The sequence below is a fragment of the Pogona vitticeps genome, chromosome 1, assembly GCF_051106095.1.
Source record: "Pogona vitticeps strain Pit_001003342236 chromosome 1, PviZW2.1, whole genome shotgun sequence".
Taxonomy (NCBI): Eukaryota; Metazoa; Chordata; class Lepidosauria; order Squamata; family Agamidae; genus Pogona; species Pogona vitticeps.
Window position 1 is genome coordinate 331,533,429 of NC_135783.1, and position 22,322 is coordinate 331,555,750.

Below are 22,322 nucleotides of genomic sequence, written 5' to 3' on the forward strand. Positions count from 1 at the left end.
AGTGATGCTGCTAAACTTTGCCTCAAAAGAGGAATATGAAACGTGTACCTCTTGCTCTTGGATAGAAATGAAGTGGGCGATGGGACCCTCTTTTCTCCACACACAATAAGATTTATCTGGCTGAAGGTTCCCCCCCCACAGAATACATTTTCTGGGATTTCTCTGATGTTTGTGTTCATGTTTTTTTTTTCCTGGATGAAATGGCAGTCTTCGCACAATTTTTACAATTCCTGTGAAGAATGACATCTTTCCTGCATAGGATTTGCCTGTGCAGGATCATTGCACTGGCTGCTCAGGATTTGCCAGGAGCACTACACATCCTACAAATAATGGAATTTTGCTTATGTGGGGTTCACACTGAAAATGGAATGAAACTGCACAAAAGCTGGCTGTTTCTTGTGCAGAACAATGATAAAAAAAGAAGAGAGAGAGAAGGTGGAAATGAAACCAAGATCTTATTTTCATCAGAAGCTGGGAGATCCTGATACTTGGTGGAAGTGACGGTCTTATCAGGTGAAACTGATAAAATTGCCGCTAATGAGACATTTTGTGAATATGTGTCACACTCCTACTTGCAAAATACTAATTTTCTCTGTGGTTCATTGACCTTGTCATGACCTTGTTTCAGATCAAGGTATGTTTCCACATCATGAAAAATAAAGCGCCTCCTGTAGGACATGACTGCAACAGGATCCTCCATCTCACACACTGCAGTAATTGAAAAGCAGGCAGATACAGAGTCATTAGCCATGCTGAATTGGGAGTGTTAGTTCCAAAAAAGTATTTTCCCCCATATCTCTTGAGACTTGCATCAATGGAAAGCCTCTCTTCACTGATGAAATCATGGATTTTCAGCAGACCGTTCCATGAGCAAGGCTGCTTAAGGGACCCATTCAGCTAGTACACCTGCTTTAATCCTTTTGTCTCCCTTTGCCATTACCAATCTACCCCTGAATGAAAAGCCCCTCCTCCTTCCTAGCTAGAAAACTAGAAACCGGGCCTTCTCGGCGGTGGCCCCTCGGCTGTGGGATGCCCTTCCAGCAGAAATTCGGCTGGCACCCTTGCTGGGTGTTTTTAAAAAACAGTTAAAAACTTGGCTATTTAAGCAGGCCTTCCCTCCAGTCAGCTAATTTTTTTTATTTTTTCTTTCTCCCTTCGTACTCTACTCTGCTAACTTTTAATCCAATTGTATTAATATTTTAATTGTATTTTATGATTATCTATATTTTATATTGTCCATTTTGTAAGCCGCCTCAAGTAGACATCGTCTAGAGGGGAGGGGTATAAATGAATGAATGAATGAATGAATGAATGAATGAATGAATAAATAAATAAATAAATAAATAAATAAATAAATAAATAAATAAATAAAAGCTTGCACCAAGCAGCAGGTCTTGGATCAGGCAAGTTTTCTAAAGTTCGCAAACCAGTGTGTTACTTGGCATCTTCTTTCTAAGGAAACCTGTAACGGCAGTGATGTGAATAATTGCATTGGTACCACAAGCTCCTAAAGGCAAATTGCCCTGTCATTTGTTCTGGCTTCCAGCTGAGCTGTCTTGTTTCTCACATCAAATAAAGTACTGTGCTTTAATGTAATTACTATGCAATTAATTAAGCCATATCTCAGGTTATGTAGCTAAAATTAGGCTGCTCTGTAAAATACTGTACAAAATGATTGGTTGTGACTGAGATAGTCAGGAAATTGGCTGTCAGTAAAGTAAGGTGGTGGTCATTGAGGCAGGTTTGGATTCCACTCAGATACAGTTGAGTGGAAACTTAGACAACCACCTGGCAGACCTTCTTTGGTTTGTATTCGTGCATCAAGCAGGGGGTTGGATTTGATGGCCTTATAAGCTCCTTCCAACTTCATTATTTTATGATTCTGAGGTTGGTGTAGAGCTTAGGAAAAAAAAAACCAGTTTTGGACTTCAGATGTTTCCAAAATTCCACAGCCAGCATGGACAGTGGCTTCGATGAGTTGGGGATTCTGGGAGTTGTAGTCCTCAAAGCTACCTTTTCCAGGTTCTGGTTACAGTAACAGAAAGTGATTAACCTATTTTATGGCAATCTGTCCATATGAAGAATTAATAAGCAAATGCTAGGGGTATGGCCAGCAGGTACATTAGGATCTGAGGTGTGGTGAGAGAGTGCTGCTATGATCACATAGGAACTAAAATGTACTAGCAACAAGGAGTTGTATTGCATTATGTCATTGCACTCAGGGTTGTACTTTTTCACAGTTAGCAAAAGGGTGATATCCAAAATACATGTGCATCTGGTTGTGCGTCTAGTTGCACAACTTGTCGCACATGCAACCAGTTACAGAATCTGAGACACAACTGGGTTGTGCATTTGGCTGCAACTCAGTACAACTTAACTAGCAGGAATGTTCATGCTGCTAACTTTATATTGATTTAAGCCATAGTCTGTAGCATTTCTATGCACAGATTAAAATTATATAGGATAAACTGTGTGGTCATTCATAGTAGTAGTAATATTTAATAGCATAGGATTCCTGTCTTGATATGGTAATTCAACAGCTGAAATCAAATAGATATTCCCAAAATGTATATCAACAAATGACACAGAATTTGGTAATCATTCTAGATCTTACATTTATTGTCTAGAAACTGGAAGTGGGTTGTCTTTGTACTGAAAAAGTGAATAGACTATTACTTCCACGTTTTCTGTTATCTCTTTGTAAATAAAGAGACTACAGCAGGGATGAGGAAATTCTAGCCACACACAGGCCAGATATTGTCCACAGGCCTCAACATCCCTACCCAGACCTCAAACTCTTCTATTTTTAAGTAACAGCTGAAAATCTTTTAGCGCCCATCAATGACCGAAGAGTGGTCGCCTAGAGTGGCGAAAGATAAGAGTGGCCACCTAGAGTGGTCGCAATGACCAGATAGGTGGGATACAAATAAAATAAAATAAAATAAAATAAAATAAAATAAAATAAAATAAAATAAATAAATAAATAAATAAATAAATAAATACATACATACATACATACATACATACATACATACATACATACATACATACATACATACATACATACATACATACATACATACATACAGCAAGCAAGCAAGCAAGCAAGCAAGCAAGCAAGCAAGCAAGCAAGCAAGCAAGCAAGCAAGCAAGCAAGCAAGCAAGCAAGCAAGCAAGCAAGCAAGCTTTTTTTCCTGCTTCCTACCAATAGTGCCAGTGAGGCTCTTAAAAAGCCTAACTGTGTGGGGGAAGTGGGATAATTGCCAAGGAGTAAACCATCCTTGGTAATGCAACTCCTTTCATAAAATTATCCTTCTCCACACTGCCGTAGGCTACGGGCTTAATTGAAAGAACACCATTTAGGGAAGATGGGTCTACGTACATTACTGCTTAGAGGTCAGGCTGTACAGTGGACCCTCGACTTACAGACGGCTCGACTTACAGACTTTTTGAGTTTCAGACTTCTCTGGCCGTAAAATTTAGATTCGACTTGCAGCCGGAGAATCGACCTACAGACCAGAAAAAAAAGGAACAAAAATAGAACAAAAACGGTCGGTTATGGGATTAATCGGTTTTCAATGCATTGTAGGTCAATGGAGATTCGACCTACAGACTTTTCGACTTGCCGCCACCATTTCAATACGGATTAATTCCGTAAGTAGAGGGTTCACTGTATAGCGACATCGCTGCCTCATCCCGTTGGCTGTAGACATGGCATTCTCTCTCTAGGACTGTGATAGCCAGAAACAAATAAGAGAAAACAGCAGAGCTTTTTTTCCCCCCAGTTTGATCAGACAGCGGGAAGAGTTCCAGTTTGATCAGACAGCAAGCTATCAGCCTGATGTTCTATTCAAAGCACAGCAGAGATGTATAAACTATTAGATGTGCATGGAGTAAAACAGAGATGACTTGCTTCTCAGCATAGAACCTGAGACTTGGCAGATATGAGAGCATAAAAGTAGACCCTTTTCTGTCCTCTCGGCAACTACCTGTGGCGCTTGCTCTACAGTCAAATTAAATAGCTGATTAAGCTCTTATACTTTTTGACCTCTGGATAGTCTGCTTGTGGAGAAGAGAAGAGCACTGGCCAAACCTTGCTTCCACTGGCTTGATTAACTGATATGACTCAAGGCTTGAACATTCAGAGTTAGGGGAAGATTCACTGGGGACACCAGTTGTGTGTAGAACTGTCTTTCTCTTGCAGCATCTGGGTGTGATTTGTTCCCTTGAACAAGTGTAGCAAGAGAGTATGTTTCTCAGTATTTCTGTACCCCGTCTTAAAGCCTTGCAGTTCTTTTAAAATATGGAACAGAAAGCATTTCACAGGAGAAGATCAGTTTACATCTAAAGAGGAACCTTTTAAAAGCAAAGTAAAACATACAGATTAATTGTATTGCAAAAGAGGAATAGTTCTGTTGATGCCATGGAGCCCACTTTAAACTGATTCCTTTTATATCTATAACTATGTATCTGTATATCTATAGCTATCCATTTATAGATTATGTTGTGGACTACTATTCCAAGTATTCCACAGCCACTGGGAAATTTTAGTTAAAAAATTGTATTATTGCACGAGAGTGCAGTGATGTTATTCTGCAGCACAGCAAATAAACATTCTACAGTGGTGCCTTGCATTACGACGTTAATTCGTTCCAGCGTTGTAATGCGAAATTAAAAAGCCCATAGAAACGCATTAAAACTTGATTAAGGCGTTCCTAGGGGCTTGCAACTCACCATCCAGCGAAGATCCTCCATAGGGCAACCATTTTCGCTGCCATTGCAGCGAAGAACCCATCCCAGAAAAGAGCGGGAAGCCATTTTTTTTACCCAGCGGCCATTTTGAAACCGCTGATCAGCTGTTTTAAAATCGTCGTTTTGCGAGAATCGGTTCCCGAAGCAGGGAACTGATCATCGCAAAGCGAAATTCCCCCATTGAAACCATCGTAAAGCGATCGCTTTTGCGATCGCAAAAAGTTCGTTGTAATGCGGTTTCATCATTAAATGGGGCGCCCGTCTTGCGAGGCACCACTGTACAAGGCAATTCTAAAAATGGGGCAGTCCAAAGAAAAAAATTTAACTTTGAAGCTGGACTTCAGATCATCAACAGATTGGCACACATGTAGCAGGCAGTCTGTTCCTGCTCTGTGCCAAATTTCAAGTTATTTTTTAAAAGTAAAACTGTTCTCCCCCATGCAGAAAAAACCAACCTTAAATGTCCCCAGATTTAAAACAGGTCAAATAATTGATAAGACAACGCTTACTTCTTTTGAAAGAGATTGGTTGGCCCCAGCTGTGTTTTTTTTTTTTTAATTTGGAAAGTTTGTTTTTATTTGGAAGGAATTTCAGCATGGGCAAAAGATTAATCCTCAAAAAAGCCCTTTCAAAAGGGGAAAAACATATGTGGAGAACCTTCCAAAGTAGATACATCATTGCAGTTAAGTGACCAGAAAGAGAGATGTTTGGAAGGTAATGAAAAATCACAAAAACAGTAAGAAGACAGGTTTTATTTGAAAGTCAGAACAAAAACACAAAAACCCCAGTCATCCTTTCAAGAAAGTTATGGAATACTAGAGCTTCATTTTTCCATGTATCTCCAGAGAGTTAGCATGCAATTTTGTTAGGAATTTTCAAAGTAGTTCTGCATTGCAACAGCATAGAGCAGTTGTGTTTTCCATAACTCTGAGCGCTTTCAGTAAACATTCTTTCAGGATTTCTGAAACCAGGCTTCTGAAAGAAGTTTTCAAAGGGGAAACCAGCTCCAAGTCTGGGGCAGTCCTGATATTCAGAACCTAGTTAGCTGACTCTCGGGTAGAACTTTTAACTCCTTCCTGGCCAAAGAGGCACTGGTGATGGAGAAACGATTCCATGTCTGGTTCTAAAAACATTTTAAAAGACATTTAAGAAAGAATAGAGTATAAATCTTCAGACGCTCACTTGTTTAAACTGTGAATTTTTATTTTTATTTTGCTTTGTGGGTGAGGATATGTTACAGAGCTTTGGTGCCATAGCCTGCCAGAATTTCAATTATTCCACCCAACTAGTTCGGTATAATTGTCTGGTAATTATTTTTTAAAAAACTCTCCAAAATGTTGTGTGTCATCAAGTAACTTCTGGTGCTGTATGAGTTAATGGCCTTCAAAATGTCATATTATTAAGAACTCTCCTCAGATCTTGCAAACCAACAGCATCCATTCACACTTGTTGAAAAACAGCCAGAACAATTCCTTTGTTTCTGAAAAAAGGAGTCTGCTTCTGGGATTTAGCCTTGCTCGGTGTCACTTTGTGAATGGCACAAGAGGGTATTCTGTAGAATTGTGATATGAAAATCAGAAGAGGTATTTTTAAAAATAATGATTTCAAGGAAATATGGAATTCATTTCTGGAACATGTCCTGATTAAAGTGAAGGGGTATATGCCGAAAAAAGAGAGAATCAAGGTCTTTCTGGAAAGACATGGGGTGGCATGAATTGTATGGCTAAAGTATTGGAACTAGAGTTAGGCACAAATTGAAAAATGAACCACTGAATTTGTTCAAAAATAGCTAATCCATCCATTCATATTTGCACAAATCAATGCCCCTGATGAATACAAATCAATCAGTTTTTAGTGACTTTTGAGTTGTCAGCTTGTTCTACTAGAAAACACACACACCCCTTGTACCTAGAGACACAGAATGACAGGGAAGCTTCCCCTAATTCTCCTCTATAATTCTTCCAAGTTTGATGATTGGCTTCCCCAAAGTCAGCTCCTAAACGGTACTTTCCTACAGAGACTCACTTTGTGGGTACAGAACTTGGATGTCTGAAGTCTGATCTTCACCAAACATGGTTGGATTGTAGAGGAGAATCAGTAGAAGCTTCTCTGTGATGTTGGTGTCTCTGGATGCCTGGGGAAAACTTTCCTGGGGGGCCCTCGTTTACACTGTATAATTTTGATGTCTGAAACCCAAACTTCAAACTTGTCGTGAATCTCAGGAGTGTATGGAAGTATATGTCTCAAATTTTAGTGTCTTTTTTGAGTTTGTATGTTTGTTATATTATTAAAAAATGAAAATGAAAATATTTTAAAAAAGGAAGAACAGCCATGACAATTCCTTTGTGTTTGATGAAAAAAAGAAATTAGCTTCTGGGATTTCCCCTTGCTTGGTGTCACTTTGTAAATGGTAGTAAGCACAAGATGGTATCCTATAGACTAGTGTTCCCCAACCTTGGGCCTCCACATGTTCTTGGACTAAATCTCCCAGAAGCCTTCACCACCACCTCTGCTGGCCAGGATTTCTGGGAGTTGAAGTCCAAGAACATCTGGAGGCCCAAGGTTGGGGATCACTGCTATAGAATATATTGACTGCCGCCATATGTGCTGTCAACATTCAGGCTGCCTTTTGCTATGTAAAGCTTGGCATCCTTCTTTCCTGCTGGCAATGCAGGCACAAGATTGTGCAGCAATTTGAATTGTGGATACAGAAACAAAATACCCCACATTCATAAACCAGAGTGGTTTTTTAAGAATTGAACTTCGATTGTACATAACATCATGGTGGGTAGGATTAGCTCTGGTTCTCTAATGGGGAAAAAGGAGGCATATGCTGATATACATATATATGATATAGATCAGAAAGAGAAGATTTATATTGTGGTCTTAGTTACTTATGTAGGAGGTTGGTATGCCAGATTTGGTATTCTTGCTCCTGTGCTTTCAACAACACATTCAGTGGCCAATTTTATAATAACCTTTTCTCCAACATTGTGGAAATCTTCAACTGCTGCTTGTTACAAATTGATCTGCTGTTATGGAACTAATGGACTGGGAAGAGTTTTTTCACATTCATCTTTGGTGTCATTATTGCCTTGTAAAATTAAATAACACTATAAATAGAAATTTTCCTTTGAAATGGGTTAATCTCAGCAGGCATCAATCTACTGCTGAGGAATATAAAAACATGTTAAGATTTAAGACTCTGGGCTATCTGGTCTAGCATTCTGTTCCCAAAGTGGTCAGAAAAATCCTGTGGATAGGATATAAAAAGACCCCCTGGGCAGACTGCCTTTGTCCATGTGGAATGGAGCAGATAGAAACAACTGAACATGACTTGTTTTGATGTACAGTGGTGCCTCGCATAGCGATCGCTCCATTTTATGATGAAATCGCTTTGCGATGGACTTTTTGTTATCGCAAGAGTGATCGCTTTGCGATGGCCCCTATGGGGAAAATTCGCTTTGCGATGATTGCCGGGAAGCGCTTCCCCGCGATTATCCCAAAGGCCCCATTTTCGCACAGCTGATCGGCGGTTCCAAAATGGCCACGCGCTGTGTTGCCTCGCTTTAGAGGCAGAGAACATGGCCGCCCCATGGAGGATTTTCGCATAAGGTGAGTTTTTAAGCCCATAGGAATGCATTAAACATGTTTTAATGCATTTCTATGGGCTTTTTAAAATCACTTAGCAATGTTTTTTCCTGCACGGATTAATGTCGCTAAGCGAGGCATCACTGTACATATTATAAAGACATACGTGAAGATCTTATTTCCCCTTTGACTGGCCGATTTCCCGGCTGTACAGAGCAACAATGTATGCATGTGCTGTTGTCTGATTCCAATCCTATACTCACGCGTGGTGTTGCCAAATTCTTTACTGTTGCTATGGGCATTAGAAAAAGGATCCTAAAAGTGGATGGGCCTCTGTAGTCAGAGCATAGTTTGCTAGACATTTCGGCATTGCTTCAGGGAGATGTATTGACACTGTTGGTGCTTACCTCAGAACTATTACTTTGCATTCGATCCCAATATTTTTGCATATTTCTGTACATTTATATATTTTAGATGTTTTATTGGTGGCTGGTCTTTTGGCCGTAATAAATTTTTCATCCTGTGGCTAGAATGCACAATGGATTACTCTAGCAGCTGATATTCAGAGATCTTTAATATTGCTTCTTATACTGGAGGTAAAAATTGTACTGACCGGTAGCGGTTATCCTTCATGGATTTGTCAGTTATGTCAATCACTACTAACATTCTGCTATCTAATTGTATGGAATCATAATATCTATTTCTCATCTTTAATGTATTGGATAAATGGCTACAGATTTTGAATAAAATATTATCTGGCTTGAACTTTCCTTGGTCCATTATGATATTGCAAGCTAATAATTCCATAATGGCTATAAGCCAATGCTTTTTACACCAGACAGTAAAAAAAAAATAGTCATTTCCACTCTTGGTCTCTTAAGAATCAAGCTGCTATACATTTGTTTTCTATAATGGCCACACAACTCATCCCTTTTATTTTAATAAAGTTGCTATACAGTATCTAGCAATATCTTTATATAAACAGGGTTTGGTATCCCTTCCATTAGTCTTAATAAACTTTGGGGAATTGCTCCTAGTGTCCTTAACGGCTCTCAGTCCCCACTCCAGACACTCAGGCAAGATCCTCAGAACTGGCAGCTACTGCATCTGAGATGGGCCAAAGGATGGGAACACCTGCCCTGGATGGGGGAGGAAACCACTGCCAAGGAGATGCACCTATAGAGAAGTGAGGGGGAAGGAGCCAGCCTACAGCCTAGGGTCTCTAAAAGATGCCTTAGAGGACGCATAATTGGAGGCTGGTGGAAGGGAAGACACACAGAACAGGCAGATAGTGATGGGTACTTCTTGGATCTTGAAGAGGAGGAAGGAGTCTGGAGTGACGCATAAGAGGAGGTGTTGGAGGCCTACCTCAGGGAGGAAGTCCTAGAGCTGAAGGGAGGCTGAGATTGTGTGTACTGAAGGATATCTGGACAGGAGTCCTTATCAAACGTCACATACCCAGAAGGCAAGGCAGTGCACTGGACACAGAGACTACCACCTCCAGTCAGAGCAGGGCCAAGGGGCCCCAATGGAGACACTCAGAGGCAATGCTGGAGAAGAAAGAGACAAAAAGCTTACTAGTGGCGCCTCCAGAAGCAGCTACTGTCCAGCCAACACTACTGAACCTACTGGTCCTATAAGAAAAGTCTGAAAGAACTGGGCATGTCTAGCCTGAGAAAAGAAGACTGAGGGGGAGATTAGCGATAATCGGTTCCCTGCTTCGGGAATTGATTTTCACTTTACGAAGATCAAAAACAGCTGATTGTTGGGTTTTCAAAATGGCCACCGGGTGCTTAAAATGGCTCCCCGCTGTGCTTGGGGATGGGTTCCTCGCTATACAGGCTGAAAATTGCCGCCATATGGAGGATCTTCGCTGGACAGTGAGTTTTTAGCCCATTGGAACGCATTGAATGGTTTTCAATGTGTTTCAATGGGTTTTTTAATTTCGCTTTACGACGTTTTCGCTTAAGAGCGATTTTCCTGGAATGGATTATCGTCGTTAAGTGAGGCACCACTGTATATGTATCTTCTATTGGTATTTTCAGCTCAAAAAAAGGGCAGGGAAGGAGGGGGAGGGAACACCTTTTAAACAGAACATGTTTTTTTCTGACTTCAGACCTCCACTGCCTTGTTGCTATATCCACTGATGGAAAAGGCTTCAGGAGTTAACCTCAAGGCAAAATCCAGAGCCGGAGTCCCGGAGGCAGTTCCTGTCATTCTGTCAACTCCTGCAACGTCGCTCTTGCCTTTCCATTGGACTATTTCAGTGATGTGGAGAAGGGGGATTTGCTGGTTGGGTAACAGCCTATCCTCCACATTATTCTACCCAGGCTTCGTGCCCTGGAGAGGACACTCCAGCTTCGCGTACAGCGTCAAAACACTAGACCTTGTTCCAAGTCCTCCATACAGAGCACGTTACCATAGTCTCTCGAGACTGAAGGATGCCTATGAAAAGAAAAATCTCTCTGATTCCTTAATCCCCAAAGGAACTGACAATTGGGCTGTCCCACCACATATGCCAATGCATGCCATTAAGTTCACAAGCCTTCCAATGTAGATCCAATCCCGAGCCCTTAATTCTAGAAATTGGGAGGGCCTTCTCTAGATGTTGGTCCTTCGAGGTTATCAGTTATGTCCAGAACGAGTCAATCCAAGTCTGTCAATGTTTTAATAGCTAACTATTTTATATTTAGTTTTTTTATTTGAAAAATGTGAACTGTTTAATCTGATATGGATATAGAAGCTGATGCAGCTGGCCTGGTGTGCAGAGGCTTTGCCCTGTGCTGAAATTTTGTGAGTCTGTAAAAATGACACCTTCACCATCTTGTCTAATCAGTTGATTCAGATAATTCCAGAATGATGGGAGTATCTATCCATGATGAACAGAGAAATTGATATGTTCTAAGAATTCATTGAATTCCCTTTTAAAACTACCAAAGTTAGCAACTAGAGCAACATCTTATGGCAATGAATACCACCATTAAACTATTTGCAGTAGGAAGAAGTTATTCTTTTTATCTGTCTTGAATGTCTCCACCATTAAAGTTCAGGAGTCAGAAACAGGCTGTGACTGGAAAAAATAATTCTTTACTAATACAGCACCTTTGGAATTATGCAAATTAGCTTGCTTTGTTTGGTGATTGTTCTTAAAACATAAGTGTGGGATTTGTTTGAAGCCTGATTGTCAAAGGTGGAAAGGTTGCCTTCTCTGCAATATTAATATGCTTTCTGCTCAAATTGCCGTATGTCATTAATACTAGGTTCTGGCTTGGATAAACACAAGTTCCCAACACAAAATCCTCCAGCTGCATAAATGTTTCCTCTTTATCACAAAGCTTTCAAAGTTCACCTGTTTCAGGGAAGTTAAGTGCCTAGTCTTAGCCCCTTAAACTTTGGAGGCTCCAAACAGTTCAATTTTGCACATGCTGATACCAAAAAAGCCTGACTAGCATGCAGTGATTCTGCCCTAGTATCAACTTTTAAAGGAAAGCATACCTACTATTCTGTTTGAAATTTGTTCCTTGTGAATCCCCTGGGGGGGGGGGAGGCTTTTCTTTTCTTTTCTAATTTGCAGTTGAAGAAATCTATCAGTAAATCTATATAGTTTTCTCCATTTATATTTATATGCGAGTTGTACCATATTAAATGCATGATCAAATACTTAATCCTCTTACTGTGAAATGCTACTGTATCATTACCTAAATTATTCTTCCATGCATGCTCTGAATTAATTCAATAAGCATTTTAATAATAGCTCATTGGTTTGCGTTTTAAAAAAACGAAATCTATTCTATTTTTTTGCTCTAGTCTTCTTTTGTATCACAACTTTTTTACATTTCACCTTTGTTTTATTCCCTAGTATATGTTCTATTGTCATGAATATTACCAGATTTACCCCTGAACTAATTTTTGTTGGAGTTTTTACAACCTCACAAGCTTTCTGTGGGAGGGACCTTTAGATTACTAATGTGTGACTCTTAAAGCAAGAAGAAACACACTTATTTGTTATATTTATATGCTGCCTTTCTTCTGACAAGGGGACTCAAGGCGAACTTGTAACAGTAAACAAAATAGAATCTAAAATATAATAAGTTAAAGATTAAAAAACAATAAAACGACATGATAATTAAAATACAAGAGAATAATTAAAAGCAAGTGAACAATAAAAACAATCTTAACTTTAAAAAGGCATTCAGGGATTCAATCATGATTGTTAAAAGTCTGCAGGAAGAGATGAGTCTTCAGCTATTGGGAGGATATAAGGGAGGGGGCCAGCCAAATCTCTTGAGCAAGAGCATTCCATAGTCTGGGAGCTGTGACAGAGAAAGCCCTCTCCCATGTCCCCATCAGCCATACTCATACATAATTTTAAAAGATAAGTAAATTTATGTGTTGATCTTCTAAAAACTATGTTTTAGCTCTATGCTTCTAAGCCATCTGTATTCAAATATCAGTCCAAAGAGGCTGTTATGATGTCATTGTTTTCCAATACTATTCCATTTGCTCCTCACATCTGTGAAGAAATCTGACTTTAGACAGGAATCAATCTAGGTGTTTATTTTTTTAAAGTGTCAATAATCTTCTCACAGAGTGTCCAAAGGGATTCTTTAGTAGATTTGTTTGCTGAAGCTCTGGCCTGCTATAACCTGCCATCTGTGATGTCGTCTGAAAATGCAGTAAGCAGTTGTATTGGGTCTTGCCTTTCCATTGTACCTTTTCAGCAACATGGAGAGGGGGGATCTGCTGCTTGGGTAACAGCCTATCCTCCATATTACTTTACACAGGTTTCATGCTCTGGAGAGGACACTCCTTGATTCAGAACATGTTACCATAGTCTCTCGAGAATGAAGGATGCCTATGATGATGAGTGGAAGAGTGTCTCTTGTTTGACACTTGGCATGTGCTGTTGTGTGTGTGCATGTACCAAATAGATTTCAGACCATTCCATTGCAATGTAACAGAATAAAAGCCTGGGAGACCCTTGTACACATTCTGCACATTTTCAGTATGGAAGGAGCCAGAAGTTCTCTTACAAAGCAACTGCACTTTCCTTTTGCTTTTCCTAGCAAGCTTGAGCTGAATTGGCAGAAGAGCAGCTATCCCTCTTTCTGTCTTCCAGCAGATCATCCCCAGCCACAAGATGTAGATGATTCCTTTTAGAACTCAAGAAGCCAGCCAGGCCCCCTTGAAGAGCCTGCCACAAAATCCACACTCCCCAATCCACACTGGATGTAGCTTTGAAACGATCAACCATATTAGAAGAGAAGGGAAGAACAGCTTGGGGAAATTACTTTTTTGGACCACAGCTCCCAGAATCTTCCAGCTGGCATAACTACTACCTATGTTGGCTAAGGGATTTTGGCATTTATAGTCCAAAATTGATTTTCTATTACGGGCAAACCAACTGTAGGCACTCCATGGGGCTGCAAGCTATAGCAGGTGGTAGAACATCTGGATAGGCTACAAACAAGCTCCTTGATGATATAAGGTGTGTAGTTCAATTAAGACCTTTTATGTATCTTGACTGAAATTGCTCCTTCTAGGCTCCACTTTTTCTTTCACTGTGGGCATCCTTAAAGAGAAGGGTCTCTGGCCTGAAGCCTAGTTTTCCTTTAAACTCTCCCCGTGGTAGCCCATGGTAGGCACACTGCTAGTATTGGCAGGCCAACTTCAGGGAATTTGTGGAAGAGGCACCACTGACCTTGTGCAGGAGTTATGTTGGTTCTGCTGATCTTAGTCCAAATGTATGGGTCACAACCATAGGAATCTCAGATCTTTCAAGCTTATGGGTGTCATGTTCTCCAGTAGCGCCTGGAGCTGAAGTCTCTCCTCTCACATCACTGCTTCTTCAGTGTAAGACGAGGGGTGAGAGTAGTAGCCCTCTCGCTGCAGTGCTGTCCCTCCCCATGACAATTGAGAGAGAGAGAGAGACTCAGACTCTGCCTGTCTCAAGAGAACAGAACAGCGGGGGACACATACATGAGAATTAGAGGGAGAATTATGAAAGTTAACGGATGAGGAAACTGAGGAGAAAATGGCGGGAGTAGAACGGAAGAAGAGGGTGCAGAATAAGGCGGGGACAGCAGATATAAGAAGGAAGGAGGAAGGGTCACCACCAGGTTGGGATTGTCTGGATGCAGGACCCCTGGACTGGCATGTGGGAGAGATTGAGAGTCCCGAAGGAAGAAGCAGATAATAGGTGGAGGAGAAAAATTCCCCTGAGACCCTCTTATTGGGGAAAATCTGAAGCCAGGGAGTGGCGGAGAAAGCTGAGGAAAAGGAGAAAGCTGAAAGAGAAAGAAGAGAGAGAATAGAATGGAGGGTGAGAGAAATGAGGAGGAAGGAACACAAGGGTGACCCCAGGCGACCCCCACACCAAATATTCTGAGTGGATGGATGACCGGGACGATGGCACCATTCCCTTACTGGATGGAGAAGCAGGACAGACGGTGAACCTGAATACATCCACAGACTGGCCAGGACTGTGGAACGCGAGTGAAGGGAACCCGTTCCCAGTTGAAGGTTGGAAACCCCTGACTGACCCGTTGTTGGCAGGAGAGACGTGATGGAACGACTTCGTTGACACCAGTTATTTCTTAAATACTCCAATAAATATCACCCCTGTTTCAAAATCACAGAAATCTCCTGATTTATTTGGTCAACGGAAGGAGCCTAGAGTTGAACCCTCATACTCAGCTTCTGCATCAGTGTCCAAGCCACTGCTAAACCCTTGAATGATAATGCTTTCCAAGCTTTACAGGGAGAGTAAAAAATAAAAAAAGGAAGGAAGGAACCAGACATTCATCACCTGCCTCCCCCACCCCCATTTGTCATTAAAATACATTAAATTTAATCTTCAGAAAGCTGTGTTCCAGACAGGGGTGTAAATCTTCATTATTTCATCTTAACAGATAAAGATGAACCTTTTTACACTTCTCTCCTTCAAGTGAGGTTACTTTTTTTTTCCAATTTTTCGCAAAAAACTTTTTTTTTGCTACAGTGGTTTTTATACAAAACCTTATATTTTGTGCAAAAAATGTAAATTTAAACTATCCCAAAACTTGCATTTTGGGTGAAATGCAAAATTCCATATGCAAAATTTAAGTTTTCTTCCTGAAAAAAAATATGGGTTGGGACATCAGCTCTTTTTTTTTTTTTGCTAGTGTTGCTTCTAGTGGGTTTAAAAAGGCCTGGGATTTTGCTTTCGGATAGGAGCTGAAGGTTTTGCAGTATTTGACAATTACTGTGGTCAGCAACTTTGATGAGACTTTTTTTAAGTCAAGGAAAATAAAATTTGCAGTATTGACTACATCCTTATTTTGGAGCACAACAGTAATAGTTTGGAGCCTACCGATAGAGATGTGGTGCTAGGGGCCAGGGCGAAAGTCCAAAAATGAATGCATTTCTGCCAGTTCTGATCTCTGCTGAGGCTAGATCCTTTGTAAAATGAACAGCTCTCTTATGTCCATCCTAGACAAAGCCACACCAAAAGATTTTGTATTGCAACTGATATAGGTGGTCGCAAGATAGTTGCTGGGACTCTGCCCCCAAACTACTTAAGGATCACAGCTGTGCAGAAAGTCTGGGGTGAATGACCACAGCTATCCTTACACCTGATGATGAACAGTCCTGCAAGCCCATTTCTTTCCTTTAGGTGGCAGTGTATTACTCAAAGGTTGGGAAATTACATTTAAAAAGCAAGTTGTTCCCATTATGGAACATTTTAAAGTTCTATGGGGCTATTTGCTTCCAGATATCTATTGATCACCCTTGGAAACACAATTTCACAAAACCAGTCTTTTCTTATTCACAGTTAAATAACAGACAACAACAGCAACAAAATGCTACAATTTGTGCACCCAAGCGCTAGTCAACAGCCCCAATACAAAAGTTTCTTGGAGAATGGCAAAGTTCAAGTGTCCCCTTGAATTCAAATTCAGATAAAAATTCCAAGTCATCTTCCTCAACTGGATTGGCAGTCCACTGCCAAGAAGAATCAACTTCACATTTGGAATCATCAAAACTCTAGACCCAGTTGGCAAGGTCCTCAGCAGTTTAAGTGGCATCAGTAGCTCTGGCCTCTTCAGTTCTCCCACTCTTTCTGATTCAAATCTCTTACTCACAAGCCTACTCTTTCTTAGCCCTACCTCTCTGGGCGGAATTATAAGGGCTACAATTACTTATTACAATATTTGAGAAGCAACCGGTCATACTCATGGTGTTGAACAATGTTGCATTGTTTTTATACTGCTCATGAATTTTTCATTTAAAAAAAATCTTAAGAAATATCTTTGTTCTTCTTCATCATGTTACTTTTTGGAATGTAATTTCATCACATCCTTACTCTCCAGAAGTAACTGGTTACAAAGAACTGTAATTTATAAATTCCAGTGTTTGTTGCCACGTTCATTCTGCAGTGTGTGCTGGACAGCTGCCCCCAAATTCTGCTCAAGAACTAAGCAATGCAGGCTAGGCAGGTCTGTACTTCTCTTCTCAGTACACGTTGCCACGGCTGCCTCATAGGGACTGGTTTCTCTTTTCTTTTTCAGGCCTGCTGCTGAAAGTGGTGAAGAAGAGGAAAAAAAGATTCAGCTGAGCCCGTGCGTTGCCCCAGGGAATTGCTTGCCTCCGCAAGGCATCAGTGTCCTTGAGAAACTCATCAAGACCTTTCCAGCTTGGTTTCACCTGAGCCTCAGTCAGGAGACAGCAGCTGAAATACTTCGCAAAGAACCAGCGGGGGTAGGCCACCACTATGCCAGCAAATAACATCTTATTTTCCTCGAGGAGGTCATTAATAATGCTTTGTTCCACTTGTTAAAAGTAATTTAACAGTAGTTGCTGATAAAAGTTGCAATTTAAAAACAATCCTTTATTTTTAATGCAAAATACTGAGATTTTTAGCTACTTTTTAAAATCAGAAAAAGGCATCTGTGGGGTTTCCTCCCAAGACATTTTGCTACCTTAAGGGGAACAACAAACAGCTCTCCCTCACACACACACACACACGCACGCACGCACGCACGCACGCACGCACACACACACACACACACACACACACACACACACACACTCTGCAGTACCCAAGGCTAACCAAATTATTTTTGCACCTAGAGCAAAAACATCTACAAACACCTTTCCCATCTCCCTGACAGTAAAAGTATGGTAATAAGAAATGAATAATAAAGGATTTGTTGCTTTTCCTGATACCAAAAAAATGAGCTTTCTGAAGGAACTACTTCACTACCTAAAAACAGAGCTGGTCTTGAAATTCATTGAAAGCATCCAGCTAGCACTGTCTTGTTGCCAGGGTAGAATATAAACCACTTCCTCGGGGCTCTTTTTTCCTTTACAGTTCATATTTACTTCTTTATTAGATTTTTATACCACCCCTCTAGCAAATCAGCTACTCTGGGAGGTTTACAACAGTATAATTAGACAAATATAAAATCAACCATCTACAAACAAATGCTATAGCCGCCCAGAGTGATAGAATATACCAGATGGGCGGGCTATAAATAAATAAATAAATAAATAAATAAATAAATAAATAAATAAATAAATAAATAAATAAATAAATAAATAAATAAATAAATAAATAAATAAATAAATAAAAGTTAACTATACATACTATGCAGCAGAGCAGACAGTGGTAAATTAACAATAAGGTGTTCTAATTATTATTCTTTTCCTTCTTTCCTCTCTTCTCCCATTAACTATCAATTTTGCTCCACCAGGAAGCATCTGTGCACGTTTGTAGGGAGAACACGGCCTAGCTGTAAATCTATTTCTGGTGAAAGGGTAATAGTATTACAAAATTTTCATCCCCTTCTGATAGGTTGGTTATTGAACAGGTCAGCCAGGACACTTTTTCATTACCGTATCATTTCATTTACCTTTTTCATTAGCATATCATTTCATGTACCGTTTTCTCTCTGTTTAGATATTCATGGTGAGGAAAGAAGAGAAAATGGAAAACCTGTTCCTCTCAGTTCATAATCCAAGTCATACGGAGGCTTCTGAGGTCTTGGAGTACACTATTAAAAAAGAAAAATCATGTAAGTTTTATCCCCAGTGTAGAAATATAGTCCTCAATCAGGCTATTTTTCTGCCTGTAATACATCTTCCCCTACATGTATTATGAAACAAATTATTAAAGTTTTCCCATCCTTGTAAATTATGAACTTTGGATATTGGGGCTTCACCAAGTCAGAAATTAAAATGGTGTCCAGCAAGAGAAACAGCTTTTTGTTGTTTCTCCTCTTCCATATTATTTGTTCAAAACATGTTGGGAATACTTGCCTTTAAAAGAGGAGATCTCTTGCTGTGGTGCTGAGAAAACAAGCAAGGGCTTAGATTAGGGGTTTTCAAACTATGGCCCACGGGCCACATCTGGCCCACTTTGCTGTTTTATCCAGCCCATTCTCTTCAGCCTGTGTGCGTGCATGCGTATGGGGCCCCCCAGGGGGCCTGGGCACGTGTGTATGTGGGTGTGCATGCATGCAGGGGGCGGGCAAGGGGGGTGCGTGTGCACATGTTCCTTCTCCTTCAACCCTCAAAGAACTTGAAAATACCTGGTGTGGACCTCACGGTTGAAAGTTTGGAGACCCCTGGCATAGATCAATCTTACCTAACCTGATAGCCTCTAGGCATATTAGGCTACAATTATCCACAGCTAGGCCATGATGGCAGGGAATGGTTGGCAATGGAGTCTGGTACAGGTAAAAGACTCTGATTTGAGAAAGGCAGGATTTGATTGCTTTAAAATAGATCCAGACAGGAGGGGAGATTCATGCACCTCTAATTTCTGTACTGTAGTTTGTGAGTACACATGGGACCTATGAACTGACAGTGGTTTGGGCCCGATTCCACATAAGAATCATGTGGATTCATTAGGATCCATGCCTTGGATCACTGTTTTTGCACCACTGCAAAGCCATGCACTCATAATTTCTGTACAGAACTTTAAAAAGCAACTAATTAAAATGAGCAATTCAAATACCATGAAACTATCATGTGACTTTAAATCAAATCCTAGAACACTGTCGCATGTTTCAAGGCATATGAGTTACGTAACTGGACTCTTATATTTACCTCCCAATGACCAGTTGCAAAAGCAAGCTAATTTGTGAGATACAGGTGATGAGAAAAGTTATTGAAAACAGATGCCCTTTGCTTCTTAAATGACCTTTGCTTTTAAATGTGAAGCCACTATCTCATCTAGTTTGACCCCAAGCTAGTGGAAAGGGTTGCTATTGCATTTTGTGGAGGGAAAGACCACATAAAGATCAGCTTTATAAATCAGATATAGATGTGAATGTATTAATAAAAGCAGACTTTGAGCCAGCAACTTTGCATGCTGTGCTCTACTGCAGCAGCTTGACCCTGCCTTCTTGTATGAGGAGAGGGCATTTCCCCTCCCTTGACTTTTGAAGTGGCATGTATGCCCCTCCATAATTACACACACTTCTGGCAATTTTCTTTGCAGACTTCCATTATATAAGCCATTTCTGCATGCAGGTGCTTGCAGTTCCTGCTGATAAGGTTATTAAATGAATCCAAATGCTAATGGTTACCCATGAGTACCACAGCGTTCAGAATATAATGCTCCATGCTGGCTGACATATAATGGCCCTCGTGCTGATGAAGTTTCTCCTGTAAAATATTCTCAGGAACTCCATTTGCGAGCATAATAAACTGTGCCAAAGAGAGGTCAAATGCTGCAAATATATTTGACCAGCATATATATATATGCTGGTCAAATATATATATGCTGGTCAAATATATTTGCAGCATTTGACCTCTCTTTGGCACAGTTTGTGTGTGTGTGTGTGTGTGTGTGTGTGTGTGTGTGTGTGTGTGTGTGTGTGTGTGTGTGTGTGTGTGTGTGTGTGTGTGTGTGTGTGTGTGTGTGTGAGAGAGAGAGAGAGAGAGAGAGAGAGAGAGAGAGAGAGAGAGAGATGCTACAAATACATGCTGGTCATATATTTTTTAATCTTATGTCCCTTTGATGTCTTTATCTCATTTTCTGATACATATCAATGCAAGTCCCCCCCTTTTCCTTCACTGCTACTTTACGATATGTTTAAAAATCATTAATTTTATTTAAGTGCATACCTTCCTTTGAATATCTGGCTCTGCAAACCACTTATGCCTAGACCCTTGTAAGAGCTTGGGGAATATTCATGTGCTTTACGGCAGGCATATCATGATTCAGAGAGTGCTAAATTAGCTTGAACAATTCAGGAATTCCAGCACTATCTGTCATAGCATTCATGCATTATTCATATGAAAGCTAATGAGGAAAATGAAGGGGATAACCAGGCAGAGGTTGACAAAAGGCAGCTTTATTCTTTTAACCGAACAGACAATTTTCACTTTAGCTTCATTATGTATTGGTTTTGAAACTCTTGGTAATTCAGCGTTATCTGCAACTGCATCATTAAGCCTGCAGATACTCTGTGCTTTCAGATCTTTAATTCCACAAGTGAAGATTTAATGAAATGTTGCATAAACGAATTGCAACTTGGTGCTAGAAATAGAATCACCCCTTGGGGTTATTTGTTATTCTTGTATTCCATTCTTCCTCCCAGAAGCTCAGTGCTATATTTTTCTTTGCTATGTTTATGCACAGTATTTCTGCTAAAGCTAAATGGGAACCATAGTCGCATATGAGGCAGTTCTGGGACAATGGAAGCCATATGACGTCCAGTCCCAGCCAGGTCAAGCAGTAGCGACCATTTGGGGCATGTAGGTGCTCAGCATGACAGTTCCCATAGAACAGTGGTCCCCAACCTTGGGCCTCCAGATGTTCTTGGACTTCAACTCCCAGAAATCGTGGCCAGCAGAAGTGGTGGTGAAGGCTGCTGGGACTTGTAGTCCAAGAACATCTGGAGGCCCATGGTTGGTGACCACTGCCATAGAACATATAAAAGCAGGCAATTGGATCGGTCCATATCAACTAATGAGGATAAGGCATTTTATCATAGATAATGGCTCTTAATAGCACATTAAACACTAAACACATTCAACACTAAATACAAGGATATATTGCAATAGTATACTGAGAAACCTGCTTCTCTCATAGCTACTGTGGTGACCTCAGTTGAGCTCAGAAGGAACAGGAAAGCCTGAGGTGGTGATGGCATAATCTTTGTTATTCAGAACCTCCCAGGGTTTTCAACCCTGCAACCCTGGCCTTACTAGGGTGAGGTAAAGAGGAAGCTTCCTTATTTAATCTCCGCCACTGCTGATAATTGGATGGAATGGGAACGAATGGAGAAGAGATTTTAAACTACAACTCATAAAATGGCCCCACTGGCTGGGGCATTCTGGAGTTTCTTCCCCAGAAATCAAAGGAGAATTTAGAGATGTTTTAGGGGGAGGGGACTATTGATCCCCGAGAATCCGTTGGTTGTGCTGTCTGTAGGATTCTGGGAATTGTCTCAAAAACAAACAAACAAAAATAGAACCTATTTGTGCCCAAAAGGCAGACTAGATAGGTGTTTAGCCCACTGTGGACTGGTTTGAATGATGTCTTTGCTGGAGTGAACCAGCCCACTCCCAGAGCACTTCCCTACCCACACCTCTCTGATCTCTGTCAGGAGCTTCTACTTTTGGGAAATGGTTGTGATTGGTCTGGTTCCCACCCACCCCTTCCTCAGCACCTCTACAGAGTCAAGAAAGTGATTGACTTGGGAGTGTTCCCAGCATAGGGTCCACATTTTGGGCAGAAAACTGCTCGCAGTCTGCAGTTTTCATGCAGTTTTCTAACGATGTGTGAAGAAAGACTTCAGGCAAAGGTATTGATCAAACAGGGTTGCTTGAGGTCCGTATGCCATTTGGATGTGAGGATGGCACTAAATGGCATGCAGGACTTCTCAGGGATCCTGTTTATTTACATTGTGTAAATAAGCACTAAGTATCTTTGGAACAGAATGAACAACTTCCACCATTTTTCCTCTTACAACATTGCATTTTTT

The 22,322-nt window shown here is 40.6% G+C and overlaps 1 protein-coding gene across 1 annotated transcript in view; it reads left to right on the forward strand.

Moving 5' to 3' along the window:
• Positions 1 to 22,322, forward strand: part of RIN3 (Ras and Rab interactor 3) — a 100,258-nt gene that overhangs the window by 14,922 nt on the left and 63,014 nt on the right. Inside the window, exons 2-3 of the mRNA XM_072986590.2 lie at positions 16,893 to 17,082; positions 18,284 to 18,398. Of these exons, the coding sequence (XP_072842691.2) occupies positions 16,893 to 17,082; positions 18,284 to 18,398 (305 nt within the window). The remainder of the gene's footprint in view (positions 1 to 16,892; positions 17,083 to 18,283; positions 18,399 to 22,322) is intronic.